This window comes from Thalassophryne amazonica, chromosome 4 (assembly GCF_902500255.1).
Source record: "Thalassophryne amazonica chromosome 4, fThaAma1.1, whole genome shotgun sequence".
NCBI lineage: Eukaryota > Metazoa > Chordata > Actinopteri > Batrachoidiformes > Batrachoididae > Thalassophryne > Thalassophryne amazonica.
The window spans coordinates 131554286-131577153 of NC_047106.1; the positions used below are offsets into that span (position 1 = coordinate 131554286).

At 43.4% G+C, this 22868-nt stretch overlaps 1 protein-coding gene across 1 annotated transcript in view; it reads right to left on the reverse strand.

Moving 5' to 3' along the window:
- Window positions 1-5472, reverse strand: part of LOC117509039 (galectin-9C-like) — a 46841-nt gene extending 41369 nt beyond the window's left edge. Inside the window, exon 1 of the mRNA XM_034168853.1 lies at window positions 5230-5472. Within this exon, the coding sequence (XP_034024744.1) occupies window positions 5230-5472 (243 nt within the window). The remainder of the gene's footprint in view (window positions 1-5229) is intronic.
- Between the last annotated feature and the right edge of the window lie 17396 nt (window positions 5473-22868).

The window sequence follows — 22868 nt, forward strand, 5'->3', positions numbered from 1 at the left end:
TCAGGGAGGGGCAGTCTTCTGCTGGGACTGGTTGAGGCTGAGGGAGAGAACCAGGAAAAAGACATGCTGTGGAGGGGAGCAGAGATCAATCACTAATGATTAAATGCAGAGTGGTGCATACAGAGCAAAAAGAGAAAGAAACACTCAGTGCATCATGGGAACCCCCCAGCAGTCTAAGTCTATAGCAGCATAACTAAGGGATGGTTCAGGGTCACCTGATCCAGCCCTAACTATAAGCTTTAGCAAAAAGGAAAGTTTTAAGCCTAATCTTAAAAGTAGAGGGGGTGTCTGTCTCCCTGATCTGAATTGGGAGCTGGTTCCACAGGAGAGGAGCCTGAAAGCTGAAGGCTCTGCCTCCCATTCTACTCTTAGAAACCCTAGGAACTACAAGTAAGCCTGCAGTCTGAGAGCGAAGTGCTCTATTGGGGTGATATGGTATTATGAGGTCCTTAAGATAAGATGGGACCTGATTATTCAAAACCTTATAAGTAAGAAGAAGAATTTTAAATTCTATTCTAGAATTAACAGGAAGCCAATGAAGAGAGGCCAATATGGATGAGATATGCTCTCTCCTTCTAGTCCCTGTTAGCACTCTAGCTGCAGCATTTTGAATTAACTGAAGGCTTTTCAGGGAACCTTTAGGACAACCTGATAATAATGAATTACAATAGTCCAGCCTAGAGGAAATAAATGCATGAATTAGTTTTTCAGCATCACTCTGAGACAAGACCTTTCTAATTTTAGAGATATTGCGCAAATGCAAAAAGGCAGTCCTACATATTTGTTTAATATGCACATTGAATGACATATCCTGATCAAAAATTACTCCAAGATTTCTCACAGTATTACTAGAGGTCAGGGTAATGCCATCCAGAGTAAGGATCTGGTTAGACACCATGTTTCTAAGATGTGTGGGGCCAAGTACAATAACTTCAGTTTTATCTGAGTTTAAAAGCAGGAAATTAGAGGTCATCCATGTCTTTATGTCTGTAAGACAATCCTGCAGTTTAGCTAATTGGTGTGTGTCCTCTGGCTTCATGAATAGATAAAGCTGGGTATCATCTGCGTAACAATGAAAATTTAAGCAATTCCGTCTAATAATACTGCCTAAGGGAAACGTATAAAATGAATAAAATTGGTCCTAGCACAGAACCTTGTGGAACTCCATAATTAACCTTAGTCTGTGAAGAAGATTCCCCATTTACATGAACAAATTGTAATCTGTTAGATAAATATGATTCAAACCACTGCAGCGCAGTGCCTTTAATACCTATGGCATGCTCTAATCTCTGTAATAAAATTTTATGGTCAACAGTATCAAAAGCAGCACTGAGGTCTAACAGAACAAGCACAGAGATGAGTCCACTGTCTGAGGCCATAAGATCATTTGTAACCTTCACTAATGCTGTTTCTGTACTATGATGAATTCTAAAACCTGACTGAAACTCTTCAAATAGACCATTCCTCTGCAGATGATCAGTTAGCTGTTTTACAGCTACTCTTTCAAGAATTTTTGAGAGAAAAGGAAGGTTGGAGATTGGCCTATAATTAGCTAAGATAGCTGGGTCAAGTGATGGCTTTTTAAGTAATGGTTTAATTACTGCCACCTTAAAAGCCTGTGGTACATAGCCAACTAATAAAGATAGATTGATCATATTTAAGATCGAAGCATTAATTAATGGTAGGGCTTCCTTGAGCAGCCTGGTAGGAATGGGGTCTAATAGACATGTTGATGGTTTGGAGGAAGTAACTAATGAAAATAACTCAGACAGAACAATCGGAGAGAAAGAGTCTAACCAAATACCGGCATCACTGAAAGCAGCCAAAGATAACGATACGTCTTTGGGATGGTTATGAGTAATTTTTTCTCTTATAGTTAAAATTTTATTAGCAAAGAAAGTCATGAAGTCATTACTAGTTAAAGTTAAAGGAATACTCGGCTCAATAGAGCTCTGACTCTTTGTCAGCCTGGCTACAGTGCTGAAAAGAAACCTGGGGTTGTTCTTATTTTCTTCAATTAGTGATGAGTAGTAAGATGTTCTAGCTTTACGGAAGGCTTTTTATAGAGCAACAGACTCTTTTTCCAGGCAAAGTGAAGATCTTCTAAATTAGTGAGACGCCATTTCCTCTCCAACTTACGGGTTATCTGCTTTAAGCTGCGAGTTTGTGAGTTATACCACGGAGTCAGGCACTTCTGATTTAAGCTCTCTTTTTCAGAGGAGCTACAGCATCCAAGGTTTACACATCAAATGCCTCACATTCACTCCGATGTCAGGCTGCTGCCATGCAAGGCGCCCACTACACACCGGGAGCAACTAGGGGATTAAGGACCTTGCCCAATGGCCCTTAGTGATTTTCTGGTCAGGCTGGGATTTGAATCAGAATCAGAAGACGTTTATTGCCATTGCCAGTGAACAGGATTCACAGACTAGGAATTTGCTTCGGTACAATGGTGCAACATTAAGAAGAGATAAAATGCTAAGATAAAATATAACATATGTGTCAAAATAAGATAAAATCTAAGATAAAAAAAAGAAATATGAAATATGAAAGGCTGTGTGCAACAGAAAAACAGAGAAACAGAAAAAATAGTGCAGTGGGAGGAGTGCAATTAAAAACCAAAGTACATTGTCTAAAGTGACCCGTGATAAGATGATAAAGTGACAGAGTTAAGCTTAAGGTGACTGAGTGAGTTATGAGGAGAACCGAGGATCCTCTGGTCTGAAGCCCAACGCTTAACCACAAGACCAGGGGAGGGCAATCATGTGCCATGAAGGGCCAAAACACTGCAGGTTTTCCTTGATACCAACCACCTCAGCAGGTGATTTCATTAATGATCAGGTGTTTCAAGGGAGAAGCTCATCGGCAAACATACCTGGTGAAGTGACCGGCTGCAAGGAAAACCTGCAGTGTCTCGGCCCTTCGCTGCCAACCCCTGCACTAGACCATCACCTCCCCTAATTCAGTCCATCATACGGAGTAAATTCACACACACAGTAAATAATAAAGTCTTACCTGTTTCAGTAGAATTCATCCAAACATGATCCTGAAGAAAAATAATCCACACAAAGCCTCCTGAGTTTGGAAAACAACATCTGAAAATACTTGTCGTGGCTGAAAAAAGTTCCTCCTTGACTTCAACACTTTGCACCATTTCCTCTGTCAGAACTCAGCAGGTCATGGTTTCAGCGGCGGAGGTCGTCCATCAGGTTGGTGAGTTTCAGCCCTCGGTGCAGGTGTTCAGGCCAATGGGAGACCTGCTCGATCCACTACAGGTGTAATCCATTTGCAGAATGTCTGTGGCGCTGCGTCCGGACCCTCCGCTTGCCTCCACAAGCCACAATTTAAGCCAGAATTTGAGTCACTGTGCCTCATTAATGGCTCATTTACCACAGGCAACAGGCTATTCTGTCTGAACGCAAGAAAATTATCCCATGATCCACAAAGAAAAAATAAAATAAAATAAAATAATGTCAAAATTACTCAATTTTGCCTTTGTGTGTTGCGGAGATGCCGCGCGACACCCTGTGTTTCTTAGGAATTAAAGTATTTTCAGATGTTGTTTTCCAAACTCAGGAGACTGTATGTGGATAATTCTTCAGGATCATGTGATGATGAATTCCATGAACAGGTAAGACTATTATTTACTCTGTGTGTGGATTTTCTCCGCATGATGGACAGCGGCTTTCATCCAATCAATGGACAGCACTGATGGACGTATTACAAGTTATGAGTAAATTACATGAAAGCCCGTAAAAATCCATAAATTAGCCACATCACTGTTTAAGCCAGTGTTCAAAACGTATGAAAAAAGTAGCGGTTTATAGTCTGGAAATTAACGAGTGTGTGCGTGAAAATCCCTCATTGAGAGGTTGAATTCATGCCGCTGTAAAGGGGTATTGTGTCTTGGAGTATCTGAGAAGTTTTATGATTACAAGCACGAGTAAATGAATACGGGATTGGGCCAATACCCCACACTGGTATCGGGATCGGTACATCCCTAGCAAAACAAAGACAGTGGCTGAAGACATTAAAACCACTAAACATTTCAGTCATGTGGAGAAGCAGCTCTGACCCTGTTTGACACCGCGTCAGAGTGTGCTGATGGGTGCAACTGTAGCAACGATTACTGTCTAATATTCTCTGGATTACTTTATTCGTAAGCTCTAGTCTTACAAAGACTGCCGTGACTTCATTTTAAATGTGTGATTTTTATTTATCCTTTCCCTTTTAGTTTGAGATATTAGCAGAGACACTTTACAGTATTATGTTGGAGACTGGGGCCAAAATACGCTATGAGCGAAGCGTCGCGCAAGCAGCACAAGCTCGCTCATGGTACAGGGAGTCCCAAACAGGAAGTGGCAAATTTTGAGTACACAGTGAAACAGGAAATGTCACACGTTGAACACTTCCTGGATCGACACTTCCTGGATTGACAACAGAGGAGATCTCATGAGATCTTGCGTGAATTCAGTGGTAAGTTGACACTGAAACAGGAAGTGCCAAATTTTGAGCCCACGGTGAAACATGAAATGTCAAAAGTTGAACACTTCCAGGAGCTATAGCAAAGGATATTAACCTGTTTTTCATTATGTTGGTTTTGCACTGTTATGTTTATCCTCTGTAAGGTTTTTGTGTAACTGTTTGTCTCGGTTTAAAAAAAAAGAAAATTTCAAAAAGGGGAAAGAGGAGATCTCACGTGAATAGAGGAGATCTTGCAGGAATTCAGTGCACAGTCAACACTGAAACAGGAAATGCTAAATGTTGAATCAACATTGAATCTGGGAACGCTAAAGTGAGAGAAAGCGCTCATCTTGACAGCACATGAGGTCAGTCAGTGACTATTTAGTGTGTAAATTGCATGAAAGTTTTTAGCCATGCGAATGCTCCCCAGAAGCATTTACTGAAAATAAAGTCTGAAGGACCTAAATGAGATGGTGAGGACTTTCCAGGCACATGAGATGCAAATAAAGAAAAATGCTTCAATGGTGGGGGGTTAAGAGGACTGCAATTGGGGGATCTGGGGGCAAAGCCTCCCAGAAGCTGAAGGTTTTTAAGCCATGCTAATGTTCCCCAGAAGCATTTACTGAAAAAAGTCTGAAGGACCTAAATGACACGGGGAGATGCTGAAGAGCTTCGCTCGTTTATGTCCCTGACTTATATGTACATTAATGATTTGACAGTATGTTTTCAGGTATGGATGCTGTGTACCAGTGTGATGATACAGACCTGGTAGCTGTCACGGCACACATTAATCACCAGGTTAAAGCTGGATCCGGGAGGTAGCAGAGTGTTTGGTTTCCGCTCTTCAGAGCCCCAGTTGCCATACTGGAAGGTGTTGGCAACCACATATCCAGGCTGGGTTTCATAGCGTGGGTTAAAATGTAAGGCAATGACAGCATTGGCCATAGAACCACACTGTAAATTCACACTGAACCTGCATGGGGTGGGGGAAGGGGGCAACAAAAGCATTCAGCACTAAAAAGGAAGGTGCCAAGAAAATGTAAATCAAACCGAAAGCGGTATATATATATTTTTTTTTACAAAATATAGGGTGCAGTGCCGTTTGCTAGTTTACAAACTACTGAATGGAAGTGACAAAACAGAAAGAAATAAATGTATTAATAAGAGGCTTTTATCTATGATGTCACAATCATGTTTTTTTGTTCCTCTGATCAGAGTATCTGCTGATACTTGCATTTTCCAGATATTACACTTGCACAGATCATACTGTAAGAACATTAAAGTCAGTTCAATATACGGTGAGGCAAATAAGCGTTTGATCCACTCTCTATTTTGCAAGTTTTCCCACCTACAAAGAATGGAGAGGTCTGTAATTTGTATCGTAGGTACACTTCAACTGTGAGAGACAGAATTTAAAAATAAAAAAATTCAGAAAATTACAGTGTATGATTTTTAAATAATTAATTTGCACTTTATTGCATGAAATAAATATTTGATACAATAGAAAAACAGACTTTAATATTTGGTACAGAAACCTTTGTTTCCAATTACAGAGGTCAGACGTTTCCTGTAGTTCTTGACCAATTTTGTACACTGCATCAGGGATTTTGGTCCACTCCTCCATACAGATCTTCTCCAGATCTTTCAGGTTTCAAGTTTCAGCTCCATCCAAAGATTTTCTATAGAGTTCTGGATTGGAGACTGGCCAGACCACTCCAGGACCTTGAAATGCTTCTTATGGAGACACTCCTGAGTTGCCCTGACGGTGTGTTTCAAGTCATTGTCATGCTGGAAGACCCAGCCATGACCCATCTCCAATGCTCTTGCTGAAGGAAGGAGGTTGTTGGCCAAAATCTCATTATACATGACCTCATCCATCCTCCCTTCAATACGATGCAGTCGTCCTGTCCCCTTTGCAGAAAAGCACCCCCAAAAATGATTTCCACCCCATGCTTCATGGTTGGGACGATGTTCGTGGGGTTGATCTCATCCTCCAAACACGGCGAGTGGAGTTGATACCAAAAAGCTCTATTTTGGTCTCATCTGACCACATGATCTTCTCCCATGCCTCCTCTGGATCATTCAAATGGTCACTGGTGAACTTCAAACAGTCCTAGACATGTGCTGGCTTGAGCAAGGGGACCTTGTGTGTCCTGCAGGATTTTAAACCATGACGGCGTAGTGTGTTACTAATGTAATCTTTGTGACTGTGGTCCCAGCTCTCTTCAGGGCACTGACCAGGTCCTCCAGTGTAGTTTTGGTCTTTCTCAGAATCATCCTTACTCCACAAGCGAGATCTTGCATGGAGCCCCAGACTGAGGAAGTTTGACAGTCATCTTGTGTTTGTTCAATTTTCTAATAATTACACAAAGCTGCTTGCCTGTTGTCCTATAGCCCATCCCAGCATTGTGCAGGTCTACAGTTTTGTCCCTGGTGTCCTCAGACAGCTCTTTGGTCTTGGTCATGGTGGATAGGTTGGAGTGCGATTGATCGAGTGTGTGGACAGATGTCTTTTATACAGGTAAAGAGTTCAAACAGGTGCAATTAATACAAGTAAACAGTGCAGAATAGAAGGGCTTCTTAAAGAAAAACTAACAGGTCTGTGAGAGCCAGAATTCTTGCTGGTTGGTAGGTGATCAAATATTTACTTCATGCAATAACACGCAAATTACTCACTCATCACTCATCTTTAACCGCTTATCCGGGATCAGGTCACGGGGCAACAGCTCCAGCAGGGGACCACAGACTTCCCTTTCCTGGGCCACATTGACCACCTCTGACTGGGGGATCCTGAGGCATCCCAAGGACAGTGTGAAGATATAATCTCTCCACCTAGTCCTGGGTCTTCCCCGGGGTCTCCTCCCAGATGGATGTGCCTGGAACACCTCCCAAGGGAGGCATCCAGGGGGCATCCTTACCAGAAGCCCAAACCACCGCAGCTGGCTCCTTTCAACCTGAAGGAGCAGGGGCTCTACTCCAAGCTCCCCACGGATGACCGAGCTTCTCACACTATCTCTAAGGGAGACACCAGCCACCCCTCTAAGGAAGTCCATTTCGGCCGCTTGTACCTGCAATCTAGTTCTTTCGGTGATGACCCAACCCTCATGACCATAGGTAAGAGTAGGAGAAAGATTGACCGGTAGATCGAGAGCTTCATCCTTTGGCTCAGCTCCCTTTTAGCCACAACAGTAAGGCAGAGCGAATGCAACACCGCCCCTGCTGCGCTGATTCTTCAGCCAATCTCACACTCCATTGTCCCCTCGCTCATGAACAAAACCCCAAAGTACTTGAACTCATTCATTTGGGGAAAGACCGCATTCCATACCCAGAGTAGGCAATCCATCGGTTTCCTGCTGAGAAACATGACCTCAGATTTAGAGGTGGTGATCCTCATCCCAGCCATTTCACACTCAGCTGTGAACCAATCCAGTGAGTGCTGGAGGTCACAGTCATGTTGAAGCCAGCAGGACCACATCATCTGCAAAAAGCAGTGATGAAACTCTGAGCCCACCAAACTGGAAATCCTCCTCCCCTAGACTATACCTTGATCTCCTGTCCATGAATATCACAAACAGGATTGGTGACAAGGCGCAGCCCTGGCAGAGGCCAACCCCCACCGGAAACGAGTCTAACTTACTGTCAAGCACGCGAACACAGCTCTCGCTTTGTGAGTACAGAGGTTGGATGGCCCTGAGAAGGGACCACCTCACTCCATACTGCCGCAGCACCTCCCACAGTATCTCCCGGGGTACCTGATCATATGCCTTCTCCAAGTCCACAAAACACATGTAGACTGATGGACATATTCCCAGGCACCCTCCAGCATCCTTATGAGAGTGAAGAGCTGGTCGGTTGTTCCACGACCAGATGGAACCCGCATTGTCCCTCTTCAATCAGAGGTTCGACTATCGGCCGAACCTTCCTTTCCAGCACCCTGGAGTAGACTTTACCAGGGAGGCTGAGTAGTGTGATGCCCCTGTAATTGGCACACACTTTCTGGTCCCCTTTTTTAAATATACGGACCACCACCTCAATTTTCCACTCCTTAGGCACTGTCCCAGACCTCAACACAAGGGTGAAGACACGTCCCATCCAAGACAGTCCCTCCACACCCAGAGCCTTCAGCATTTCTGGATGGATGTCATCAACCCCCACTGCGGAGTTGTTTTACTACCTCCGTGATTTCCACCAGGGAAATTGATGATATTCCTCCATCAGCTTCCACCTCTGCCTCTAATATAAAGGGTGCACCGGTCTGATGCAGGAGTTCCTCAAAGTGTTCCTTCCAGCAGCAGATTACATCCTCAGTTGAGGTCAACAGAGTCCCATCTTTACTGTAGACACCTTGTATGGTTCCACGTTTTCCCTTCCTGAGCTGCCTCACGGTCCGCCAGAAGCACCTTGGTGCCAATCAAAAGTCTTTCTCCATGGTTACTCTGTGCTCCTGCCACACCTGCTGCTTTGCCTCCCCTACAGCAAAGGCTGCTGTCCTTCAGGCTTGTCAGTATCTTGCAACTGCCTACAGAATCCTCTGAGACAACATATCCCGAAGGTCTTTTTCTTCATTCGGACGACTTCCCTGACCACTGGTGTCCACCACTGTGTTTGAGTGTTGCTGCCCCTTGAGGCACCTAAAGCCTTCAGGCCAAAGCTCCGCGCTGCAGCTTCAGCAATGGAAGCTTTGAACATTGCTCATTCTGGTTCAATGCCCCCAACTGCCACAGGGATGTTAGAAAAGCTCAGCTGGAGGTGTGAGTTGAAGATCTGTCAGACAGTGGGCTCCTCCAGGCATTCCCAGTTCATCTGCACTATCTGTTTGGGCTTACCAGGTCTGTCCAAAGTCCTTCCCCACCCTCTGATCCAATTCACCACCAGACGGTGATCAGTTGACACCTCTGTGCCTCTCTTCACCCGAGTGTCCAGAACATGGGGGTTCAGATCAGATGATACGATCACAAAATCGATCATCAATCTTCGGCCTAGGGTACTCTGGTACCATGTACACTTATGAGCATCCTTATGTTCGAACATGGTGTTCGTTATGGACAGTCCATGATTAGCACAGAAGTTCAATAACAAATGACCATTTGGGTTTAGATTGGGGAGGCCGTTCCTCCCAATCACGCTTCTCCAGATGTCTCTGTCATTGCCCCCATGTGCGTTGAAGTCCACCAGCAGAACAATGGAGACCCCCGTCGGAGCCCCATGCTGGACTCCATTCAGGGACTCCAAGAATGCTGAATACTCCATACTGCTGTTCGGTGCATATGCACAAACAACAGTCATAGTTTCCCCCTCCACCCAAAGGCACAAGGCAGGTGACCCTCTCATCTACTGGGGTAAACTCCACTGTAGCAGAGCTCAGTTATGGACTCGTGAGTATCCCCACACCTGCCTGGTACCTCACACCCTTGGCAACTCCAGGGAAGAAGAATAAGGTCCAACCTAGCGCTGCATGGTATAGCCAGTTTAATTTGTATATGGTATAATTTTGACCGACAGTAGAGATTTAAACTCCACTGATGAATTGCGATAACACCCGCTGAGTTTTGCAATCCAAGAAAACTCCTCTGTGAAGCGGCTGTGTGTGTGAACCAGTTTGCTGTGGTGGAGAGGGGTGTTCTACACTGAGGTAACTCTAACTGCTGTTCATGTAAGTTTGTGAGATGCCTGTTCTGTCACAGATATTTGCAAAGCTGTTTATTTATTTCAGCGGACACACTGGGAGAAGGCGGACGCTGCATCACGTCCTGAATCAAACATTTGAAAAAGCGCCACATTTAACAATGCAAGGATTTTTTTAACCAGAGCAAAAAGACAAAATCAGCCAGGATGAGACGATTTACCCAGACTGACTTCAAATATGAGTAAATTAAGTATGTTTAATATGCATATGTCGCGGACATGAACGAGCAAAGCTTGTCAGCATTCACCATGCCATTTAAGTTCTTCAGACTTTATTTTGAGTAAATACTTCAGGGGAACATTAGCATGGTAAAAACGTTTCAGCTTCTGGGGGGCTCTGCTCTCCCAGACCCACCACCTTTTTAAGCATTTTTCTTTTCTTTATTTGCCTCTCACATGCTTGGAAAAGCTCCTCACCATCAAACCATGTCCTTTAGGTCCTTCAGACTTTTTTCAGTAAAATGATTCTTGGGAGCATGACTAAAACCGTTCAGCTTCAGACTCAGACCTTCAGACCTTTTTAAGCATTTTCATTATTTTGCCTTTCAGCTTCTGGAGGGGCTCTGCCCCCCCATACTCCCCACCTTTTTAAGCATTTATCTTTTTTGGCTTTTCAGCTGACCCCCTCATTACAGCCCTCTTAACTCCCTGCTACTTTAAGCATTTTTTAAATGTAGATGTAAATTAATATTCAAAGTTTTCAGCTAGTTGACAGTAGGGCTGTACAATATGGTACAATATCGTATCTCAATATTGTCATATAAATTGTCATGTAGATGTCACTTATATACATGCTGTCCATATTCTTGAGCCGCTTAGGTGGGTAGGAAGAGTTCCCATGGGAGAAAAAAGCTTTTCAACCAACCATCCCTGGTTCTCAAGACCAGGCACCTAAGTGGCTCTACTCTTTTTTTTTTAAAAAAGATATTTAGGTGTACCTTAGTAAACACTAGTAAACACCTTAGATTTGGACTGTATAATAGAAGATATATCTTACTGAATTTTCATATCAATATGATATATGATATGACTATGATTTGACACAAAGTGCAGCAACAGTGAAAATTAAACATTCTTAATCAAAACAGTAATAATACCACACTCATTCTGCACTCATCATAAGGTTAGGATACTGTGCCCTCCAAAAGTATTGGAACACTTGGAATTTCACACACATTTTAATTTGTTCATGCCATTAAGGTAGCCTTGCTCTTGCTTGCCTCTACTGGTGGTTGGCTCTCACTGCGGTATTGTATCACTTCCTGTTCCGGAGCACAGCGGTGTTTTTCTGTATCTGTTAGCTGTTTAATCTGCGCAGTTAGATTGATCTAGTTATCTAGATTACGATTTGTTTCCCAGTGTAATCTTTACGTGCCTTAACTAAAGCACTCCTTCTGCTGAATCACCTCTAAATTATTTATACATTATTCACTTTGCGTGTTTTTAGGAATCCGCTAGCTTAGCGTAGCTACTAGCTCTTAGCCGATTTACGGTGCCTGCTCCCAGACTACCAATAACCAGCAAAAATCTATTTAAGCATAAAAATTCAAAAAGAAAAAATAATATAGCACCTTCAACTGCACCACAGACTAAAACAGTTAAATGTGGTCTATTAAACATTAGGTCTCTCTCTTCTAAGTCCCTGTTGGTAAATGATATAATAATTGATCAACATATTGATTTATTCTGCCTAACAGAAACCTGGTTACAGCAGGATGAATTTGTTAGTTTAAATGAGTCAACACCCCCGAGTCACACTAACTGTCAGAATGCTCGTAGCACGGGCCGGGGCGGAGGATTAGCAGCAATCTTCCATTCCAGCTTATTAATTAATCAAAAACCCAGACAGAGCTTTAATTCATTTGAAAGCTTGTCTCTTAGTCTTGTCCATCCAAATTGGAAGTCCCAAAAACCAGTTTTATTTGTTATTATCTATCGTCCACCTGGTCGTTACTGTGAGTTTCTCTGTGAATTTTCAGACCTTTTGTCTGACTTAGTGCTTAGCTCAGATAAGATAATTATAGTGGGCGATTTTAACATCCACACAGATGCTGAGAATGACAGCCTCAACACTGCATTTAATCTATTATTAGACTCTATTGGCTTTGCTCAAAAAGTAAATGAGTCCACCCACCACTTTAATCATATCTTAGATCTTGTTCTGACTTATGGTATGGAAATAGAAGACTTAACAGTATTCCCTGAAAACTCCCTTCTGTCTGATCATTTCAATTTCAATTTCAATTTTTTTTTTATATAGCGCCAAATCACAACAAACAGTTGCCCCAAGGCGCTTTATATTGTAAGGCAAGGCCATACAATAATGATGTAAAACCCCAACGGTCAAAACGACCCCCTGTGAGCAAGCACTTGGCTACAGTGGGAAGGAAAAACTCCCTTTTAACAGGAAGAAACCTCCAGCAGAACCAGGCTCAGGGAGGGGCAGTCTTCTGCTGGGACTGGTTGGGGCTGAGGGAGAGAACCAGGAAAAAGACATGCTGTGGAGGGGAGCAGAGATCGATCACTAATGATTAAATGCAGAGTGGTGCATACAGAGCAAAAAGAGAAAGAAACAGTGCATCATGGGAACCCCCCAGCAGTCTACGTCTATAGCAGCATAACTAAGGGATGGTTCAGGGTCACCTGATCCAGCCCTAACTATAAGCTTTAGCAAAAAGGAAAGTTTTAAGCCTAATCTTAAAAGTAGAGAGGGTGTCTGTCTCCCTGATCTGAATTGGGAGCTGGTTCCACAGGAGAGGAGCCTGAAAGCTGAAGGCTCTGCCTCCCATTCTACTCTTACAAACCCTAGGAACTACAAGTAAGCCTGCAGTCTGAGAGCGAAGCGCTCTATTGGGGTGATATGGTACTACGAGGTCCCTAAGATAAGATGGGACCTGATTATTCAAAACCTTATAAGTAAGAAGAAGAATTTTAAATTCTATTCTAGAATTAACAGGAAGCCAATGAAGAGAGGCCAATATGGGTGAGATATGCTCTCTCCTTCTAGTCCCCGTCAGCACTCTAGCTGCAGCATTTTGAATTAACTGAAGGCTTTTTAGGGAACTTTTAGGACAACCTGATAATAATGAATTACAATAGTCCAGCCTAGAGGAAATAAATGCATGAATTAGTTTTTCAGCATCACTCTGAGACAAGACCTTTCTGATTTTAGAGATATTGCGTAAATGCAAAAAAGCAGTCCTACATATTTGTTTAATATGCGCTTTGAATGACATATCCTGATCAAAAATGACTCCAAGATTTCTCACAGTATTACTAGAGGTCAGGGTAATGCCATCCAGAGTAAGGATCTGGTTAGACACCATGTTTCTAAGATTTGTGGGGCCAAGTACAATAACTTCAGTTTTATCTGAGTTTAAAAGCAGGAAATTAGAGGTCATCCATGTCTTTATGTCTGTAAGACAATCCTGCAGTTTAGCTAATTGGTGTGTGTCGTCTGGCTTCATGGATAGATAAAGCTGGGTATCATCTGCGTAACAATGAAAATTTAAGCAATACCGTCTAATAATACTGCCTAAGGGAAGCATATATAAAGTGAATAAAATTGGTCCTAGCACAGAACCTTGTGGAACTCCATAATTAACTTTAGTCTGTGAAGAAGATTCCCCATTTACATGAACAAATTGTAATCTATTAGACAAATATGATTCAAACCACTGCAGCGCAGTGCCTTTAATACCTATGGCATGCTCTAATCTCTGTAATAAAATTTTATGGTCAACAGTATCAAAAGCAGCACTGAGGTCTAACAGAACAAGCACAGAGATGAGTCCACTGTCCGAGGCCATAAGAAGATCATTTGTAACCTTCACTAATGCTGTTTCTGTACTATGATGAATTCTAAAACCTGACTGAAACTCTTCAAATAGACCATTCCTCTGCAGATGATCAGTTAGCTGTTTTACAACTACCCTTTCAAGAATTTTTGAGAGAAAAGGAAGGTTGGAGATTGGCCTATAATTAGCTAAGATAGCTGGGTCAAGTGATGGCTTTTTAAGTAATGGTTTAATTACTGCCACCTTAAAAGCCTGTGGTACATAGCCAACTAACAAAGATAGATTGATCATATTTAAGATCGAAGTATTAAATAATGGTAGGGCTTCCTTGAGCAGCCTGGTAGGAATGGGGTCTAATAAACATGTTGATGGTTTGGATGAAGTAACTAATGAAAATAACTCAGACAGAACAATCGGAGAGAAAGAGTCTAACCAAATACCGGCATCACTGAAAGCAGCCAAAGATAACGATACGTCTTTGGGATGGTTATGAGTAATTTTTTCTCTAATAGTTAAAATTTTGTTAGCAAAGAAAGTCATGAACTCATTACTAGTTAAAGTTAATGGAATACTCAGCTCAATAGAGCTCTGACTCTTTGTCAGCCTGGCTACAGTGCTGAAAAGAAACCTGGGGTTGTTCTTATTTTCTTCAATTAGTGATGAGTAGAAAGATGTTGTTGTGAAAGTGTAGGTACACGGACCCACAACAGGGGGCGCAATGAACGGACAATGGAGAAAGGTGAATAACAAGTTTTACTGTTGTGAAATCAGCACAACTGATACAATAATGCACAATTTGGAGGTGTAAGCCGAAATCTGCTGGTGTCCTGTGGGCAGGCCCGAAGGTAGGAGACGTCCGTCCTAGTCGAACCGGAACCACCCAGATTTCCTCTGCCACCGAAACCCAGAAGTACTGGAACCGCCAAGTCCCGAATTCCCAGGTGGCCACTGCCTTCGCTCGTCGGATCCGGTACTGCTGGCGGGAAAGAACACAAACACACAGGTTGGGATGCGACCGCACCCAGTAGATGAGAGGGGCAAGCCGCCTCCACCTCTTGTCACAATAAGCAGGAAGGTGAGTACTTATCCGATCACTCGGCTTTCGGTAGTCAGCTGTCCTGAAAGGTTTAACACGTATTTATAATATTTTACTTAAATAAGCAGCAGAGAAGATTACCTTAGGCTCAAGGCGATATCTCGGCACTGAGGTGGAGACGCTGTCCTGCTGATATACTCCGTCCTGAGTGCAGTCAGCTGTGTCCAGTAATGGGTGACAGCTGTCATCCTGACAGCCTTCGTCGGCGGCAGCGCCCTCTGGTGCCTGGAGCCCGCACTCCAGGCAGGGCGCCCTCTGGTGGTGGTGGGCCAGCAGTACCTCCTCTTCAGCGGCCCACACAACAGATGTCCTAGCTTTACGGAAGGCTTTTTTATAGAGCAACAGACTCTTTTTCCAGGCTAAGTGAAGATCTTCTAAATTAGTGAGACGCCATTTCCTCTCCAACTTACGGGTTATCTGCTTTAAGCTACGAGTTTGAGAGTTATACCATGGAGTCAGACACTTCTGATTTAAAGCTCTCTTTTTCAGAGGAGCTACAGCATCCAAAGCTGTCTTCAATGAGGATGTAAAACTATTGACGAGATACTCTATCTCCCTTACAGAGTTTAGGTAGCTACTCTGCACTGTGTTGTTATATGGCATTAGAGAACATAAAGAAGGAATCATATCCTTAAACCTAGTTACAGCGCTTTCTGAAAGACTTCTAGTGTAATGAAACTTATTCCCTACTGCTGGGTAGTCCATCAGAGTAAATGTAAATGTTATTAAAAAATGATCAGACAGAAGGGAGTTTTCAGGGAATACTGTTAAGTCTTCTATTTCCATACCATAAGTCAGAACAAGATCTAAGATATGATTAAAGTGGTGGGTGGACTCATTTACTTTTTGAGCAAAGCCAATAGAGTCTAATAATAGATTAAATGCAGTGTTGAGGCTGTCATTCTCAGCATCTGTGTGGATGTTAAAATCGCCCACTATAATTATCTTATCTGAGCTAAGCACTAAGTCAGACAAAAGGTCTGAAAATTCACAGAGAAACTCACAGTAACGACCAGGTGGACGATAGATAATAACAAATAAAACTGGTTTTTGGGACTTCCAATTTGGATGGACAAGACTAAGAGACAAGCTTTCAAATGAATTAAAGCTCTGTCTGGGTTTTTGATTAATTAATAAGCTGGAATGGAAGATTGCTGCTAATCCACCGCCCCGGCCCGTGCTACGAGCATTCTGACAGTTAGTGTGACTCGGGGGTGTTGACTCATTTAAACTAACATATTCATCCTGCAGTAACCAGGTTTCTGTTAGGCAGAATAAATCAATATGTTGATCAATTATTATATCATTTACCAACAGGGACTTAGAAGAGAGAGACCTAATGTTTAATAGACCACATTTAACTGTTTTAGTCTGTGGTGCAGTTGAAGGTGCTATATTATTTTTTCTTTTTGAATTTTTATGCTTAAATAGATTTTTGCTGGTTATTGGTAGTCTGGGAGCAGGCACCGTCTCTACGGGGATGGGGTAATGAGGGGATGGCAGGGGGAGAGAAGCTGCAGAGAGGTGTGTAAGACTACAACTCTGCTTCCTGGTCCCAACCCTGGATAGTCACGGTTTGGAGGATTTAAGAAAATTAGCCAGATTTCTAGAAATGAGAGCTGCTCCATCCAAAGTGGGATGGATGCCGTCTCTCCTAACAAGACCAGGTTTTCCCCAGAAGCTTTGCCAATTATCTATGAAGCCCACCTCATTTTTTGGACACCACTCAGACAGCCAGCAATTCAAGGAGAACATGCGGCTAAACATGTCACTCCCGGTCTGATTGGGGAGGGGCCCAGAGAAAACTACAGAGTCCGACATTGTTTTTGCAAAGTTACACACCGATTTAATGTTAATTTTAGTGACCTCCGATTGGCGTAACCGGGTGTCATTACTGCCGACGTGAATTACAATCTTACCAAATTTACGCTTAGCCTTAACCAGCAGTTTCAAATTTCCTTCAATGTCGCCTGCTCTGGCCCCCGGAAGACAATTGACTATGGTTGCTGGTGTCGCGATTTCTTCGCGACACCAGCAAAAATTTCTTAACATTTACATTTACTCTGATGGACTACCCAGCAGTAGGGAATAAGTTTCATTACACTAGAAGTCTTTCAGAAAGCGCTGTAACTAGGTTTAAGGATATGATTCCTTCTTTATGTTCTCTAATGCCATATAACAACACAGTGCAGAGTAGCTACCTAAACTCTGTAAGGGAGATAGAGTATCTCGTCAATAGTTTTACATCCTCATTGAAGACAACTTTGGATGCTGTAGCTCCTCTGAAAAAGAGAGCTTTAAATCAGAAGTGTCTGACTCCGTGGTATAACTCACAAACTCGTAGCTTAAAGCAGATAACCCGTAAGTTGGAGAGGAAATGGCGTCTCACTAATTTAGAAGATCTTCACTTAGCCTGGAAAAAGAGTCTGTTGCTCTATAAAAAAGCCCTCCGTAAAGCTAGGACATCTTTCTACTCATCACTAATTGAAGAAAATAAGAACAACCCCAGGTTTCTTTTCAGCACTGTAGCCAGGCTGACAAAGAGTCAGAGCTCTATTGAGCTGAGTATTCCATTAACTTTAACTAGTAATGACTTCATGACTTTCTTTGCTAACAAAATTTTAACTATTAGAGAAAAAATTACTCATAACCATCCCAAAGACGTATCGTTATCTTTGGCTGCTTTCAGTGATGCCGGTATTTGGTTAGACTCTTTCTCTCCGATTGTTCTGTCTGAGTTATTTTCATTAGTTACTTCATCCAAACCATCAACATGTCTATTAGACCCCATTCCTACCAGGCTGCTCAAGGAAGCCCTACCATTATTTAATGCTTCGATCTTAAATATGATCAATCTATCTTTGTTAGTTGGCTATGTACCACAGGCTTTTAAGGTGGCAGTAATTAAACCATTACTTAAAAAGCCATCACTTGACCCAGCTATTTTAGCTAATTATAGGCCAATCTCCAACCTTCCTTTTCTCTCAAAAATTCTTGAAAGGGTAGTTGTAAAACAGCTAACTGATCATCTGCAGAGGAATGGTCTATTTGAAGAGTTTCAGTCAGGTTTTAGAATTCATCATAGTACAGAAACAGCATTAGTGAAGGTTACAAATGATCTTCTTATGGCCTCGGACAGTGGACTCATCTCTGTGCTTGTTCTGTTAGACCTCAGTGCTGCTTTTGATACTGTTGACCATAAAATTTTATTACAGAGATTAGAGCATGCCATAGGTATTAAAGGCACTGCGCTGCGGTGGTTTGAATCATATTTGTCTAATAGATTACAATTTGTTCATGTAAATGGGGAATCTTCTTCACAGACTAAAGTTAATTATGGAGTTCCACAAGGTTCTGTGCTAGGACCAATTTTATTCACTTTATATATGCTTCCCTTAGGCAGTATTATTAGACGGTATTGCTTAAATTTTCATTGTTACGCAGATGATACCCAGCTTTATCTATCCATGAAGCCAGAGGACACACACCAATTAGCTAAACTGCAGGATTGTCTTACAGACATAAAGACATGGATGACCTCTAATTTCCTGCTTTTAAACTCAGATAAAACTGAAGTTATTGTACTTGGCCCCACAAATCTTAGAAACATGGTGTCTAACCAGATCCTTACTCTGGATGGCATTACCCTGACCTCTAGTAATACTGTGAGAAATCTTGGAGTCATTTTTGATCAGGATATGTCATTCAAAGCGCATATTAAACAAATATGTAGGACTGCTTTTTTGCATTTACGCAATATCTCTAAAATTAGAAAGGTCTTGTCTCAGAGTGATGCTGAAAAACTAATTCATGCATTTATTTCCTCTAGGCTGGACTATTGTAATTCATTATTATCAGGTTGTCCTAAAAGTTCCCTAAAAAGCCTTCATTTAATTCAAAATGCTGCAGCTAGAGTACTGACGGGGACTGGAAGGAGAGAGCATATCTCACCCATATTGGCCTCTCTTCATTGGCTTCCTGTTAATTCTAGAATATAATTTAAAATTCTTCTTCTTACTTATAAGGTTTTGAATAATCAGGTCCCATCTTACCTTAGGGACCTCGTAGTACCATATCACCCCAATAGAGCGCTTCGCTCTCAGACTGCAGGCTTACTTGTAGTTCCTAGGGTTTGTAAGAGTAGAATGGGAGGCAGAGCCTTCAGCTTTCAGGCTCCTGTCCTCTGGAACCAGCTCCCAATTCAGATCAGGGAGACAGACACCCTCTCTACTTTTAAGATTAGGCTTAAAACTTTTCTTTTTGCTAAAGCTTATAGTTAGGGCTGGATCGGGTGACCCTGAACCATCCCTTAGTTATGCTGCTATAGACGTAGACTGCTGGGGGGTTCCCATGATGCACTGTTTCTTTCTCTTTTTGCTCTGTATGCACCACTCTGCATTTAATCATTAGTGATCGATCTCTGCTCCCCTCCACAGCACGTCTTTTTCCTGGTTCTCTCCCTCAGCCCCAACCAGTCCCAGCAGAAGACTGCCCCTCCCTGAGCCTGGTTCTGCTGGAGGTTTCTTCCTGTTAAAAGGGAGTTTTTCCTTCCCACTGTAGCCAAGTGCTTGCTCACAGGGGGTCGTTTTGACCGTTGGGGTTTTACATAATTATTGTATGGCCTTGCCTTACAATATAAAGCGCCTTGGGGCAACTGTTTGTTGTGATTTGGCGCTATATAAAAAAAATTGATTGATTGATTGATTTTAAATACAAGAAATACAAAACAATAAAGAATTAAAATTTCTAAAATTATCTTCCTCAAACTCAAACTGAAAGCAAATCTCTAAAACTTGATAAAACCTGTAAATAATAATCAGTTTTATTGCCAGTTTTCTTTAGACAAGTCAGGGGATGGAAACATGAACATTTCCAAGTCACCGAATACAACCCCTGGCAAAAATTATGGAATCACCGGCCTCGGAGGATGTTCATTCAGTTGTTTAATTTTGTAGAAAAAAAGCAGATCACAGACATGACACAAAACTTAAGTCATTTCAAATGGCAACTTTCTGGCTTTAAGAAACACTATAAGAAATCAAGAAAAAAAGATTGTGGTAGTCAGTAACGGTTACTTTTTTAGACCAAGCAGAGGAAAAAAATATGGACTCACTCAATTCTGAGGAATAAATTATGGAATCACCCTGTAAATAAACATAAACATACGGAGCTTGCAGAGCAAGCCGTTCCACTTCCTGCTGCTCCAGCTGCGGCACCATCGATACCGGTGCAGATAACTCCGTCACCCAGAGATTCGGCGTCCGAACCGATTATTTGTCATCCGGAGCCTTATGCGGGAGACGTTGAAGCCTGTGCTTCATTTTTGATGCAATGTTCTCTGGTTTTTGCTCAGCGACCGGCTTCCTTCTCTTCTTTTGACCATCCGGTGAAAACGAATACCGTTGCCCAACGGTTGCTGAATCTCAGGCAGGGGAGGCGGAGTGCGGCGGATTTTTTCTGCTCAGTCCGGTTGGAATGCCGCAGCTTTACGAGGAGTGTTTGTGGATGGTTTAAATGAGTCATTAAAAGACGAGCTAGCAGTCCGTGACGAGCCAGACGATTTATCTTTGGTGATTCGTCTAGATGATCGGATGAAGGAGCGTGGATGCGAGAGAGGGCGGCCATCAGAACGGGTTTTTTCGTCTCGGGGCTTTCCCCGACACAGATCTGGGCTGCCTCTTCTTCGCCCCACTGAGACTCCTCCGATGGGACCTTGCAGATGAGCCCATGCAGCTCGGACGAGCTGAAGCCGCTATATTGCCCCGTCATATAAGCGTCAAGAAAAATAGTGGTGACGTCTCTCCAGGTGTTCTGGGACAGGCAAAATAATACACACACAAAAAAAAAAAAAAAAAAATTGTTTGGGCTAATTTCTTTTTTCTTTCTGAAAGGGGTTATAAATTGTTTGGGGAGTCAGAGGCGTTTCTGGTGGAGTGAACGACAGGTGGTTCGAGGCCCGTCTGGACTCAGTTGATCGTTGGTTTTTATTATTTGTATTTAGGTATTTTCTGTTTGGGTTTGGGGTTTTTTATTTCCCTACTTCCCTAACCCCAACCTCACTCGCCCCAAGACCGTTCGTCTTGTGGGTTGTGGGGTGGTGCAGGTTGGTCACGCTGAGCGTTCTCAGAAGACCTCTGCACCTGGGGGGGGGGGGGGGGGGATTGTTAGGGGCGTTTTTTTCTTGTTTCGTTAGGGCCCGGTTCCACTCCAGCCTCGGTGGGCCTTTGTACCGTTCGTCATTGGTGTTGCCGGGGTGTGGTGCAGCGGGAACGTACCTCAGTCGGAGGGGTGGGCCGATCTGTTGCCGTTCGCCATTTCGGTAGTTCCACCCCTCCCGATAGGCTGGGGTATGGTCGAGTTGGGGCACCGGACGTATTTCCGGTTTTCCGCTGCGCCTTGGGGTTGGGGCCGGGTTAGTTTTTCCTGTTCCCTTCCCCGGCTTGATGTTTTGTGCCGTTCGCCAAAATTGAGCCACCGAAAGGCTCTGGGAGGGATCTGGGGTCTTTCGGGGTGCTGGGGAAGGTAACAGGGTTTATCGGTTGTTTCATTTGCCCCCGGGGTTGTTTAATGTAGTCCTCCGGGGGTTGGACTTTTGTGTTTTTTGTTTCCTTCCAGGTTCCACCTCCAGGCTTGATGGGACGGTCCTCTGGGGGGGAATTGGCTTGTGGGGCCGACTAGCCAAGTGTGGCCGGGTCTGGGGTTCCTGGGTTGTGGGGAGGGTGCCTCCTGGGGTTTGATGGTACGGTCCTCTGGGGGGCGCCGTTTGCTCCATGTGTACCTGGGGACCTCTGTGGGATTCCGGCTTTGGCTATTCCTCCTGCAATTGGCGGTGAAGGCCTTCTGGGGGGTGTTGGGCTCTGCAGGTCGTTCTGGGGGGGTTGTTTGTTATTTTTCTTTGTGCATTTATTGTTGTGTGGCTGGGGGGGCCTGGCTGCCTTTTGTTTCTGTTTTCTGTCCTGTCTTTTGTTTTTCCTTCCAGGTGGCTTGCATTTGGGACTGAGTGACTGTGTAGCTGAGTTTATCAGGACCTCACCCTGATCACCTGAGGCTGATCACCTGCGGCTCATCAGGACTCACAGCTGTGGTGCATCTACATGGATTGGAACATGGTGGCATTTAAGACTGGAGTACACTGTGTGTATTTGCCAAAGACTCGACTTTGTGACCAGACGGGTGAGATCGTCGTCTCAAGAGCCATCTCATCATCAGTGGATGCAGAGAACGTCCAGGTTTGATGCATGGTCTGTGAAAGAGGAGGGGGTGAGGTCTCACGCTCGTCAGCACACTTCCTGAGGTACGTTAGATTTTGTGACTAACATTTATACAGTCAGTAAATGTGGTGTCCCTCACACCTTATTATATTGAGCTGTATGTAGTCGTTTAATCAGCTTCCACTGCAGTGGAGTTTTGTGAACAGGGTGTTCTATGCCTGCAGGGTGGGAAGCTGATTAGTAATTAAGCCAGGAAGTGTTTGCTGTTTGTACACCTTTGAGCGTTCTCTCTGTGTGTAGAGTGTGGACTCACATGATGATTTCTTCTTTCACAGACTCGGTTTGTCGCGGCCACCTGGGGGGTGTCGGCGGGGTCCTTGGGTCCGAACTGGTTCTGGCTCCAGACCGTTTTGTGCTGCTGGGAGCACACCGCAAATCCGCCACGCCAGACCGCGCACTTATTTGTTTGTATTTTTTCACATCACTGTTATGTTTATTAAACTCTGTTATCCTTTGTACCGTGCTCTGCTTATTTTATACTGGGTCCTTCAAACGCTGGTCGGTTCTCCGGGCTGCGTCCGACACATATTAGCAGTCTCTGGCCAAACATCACGG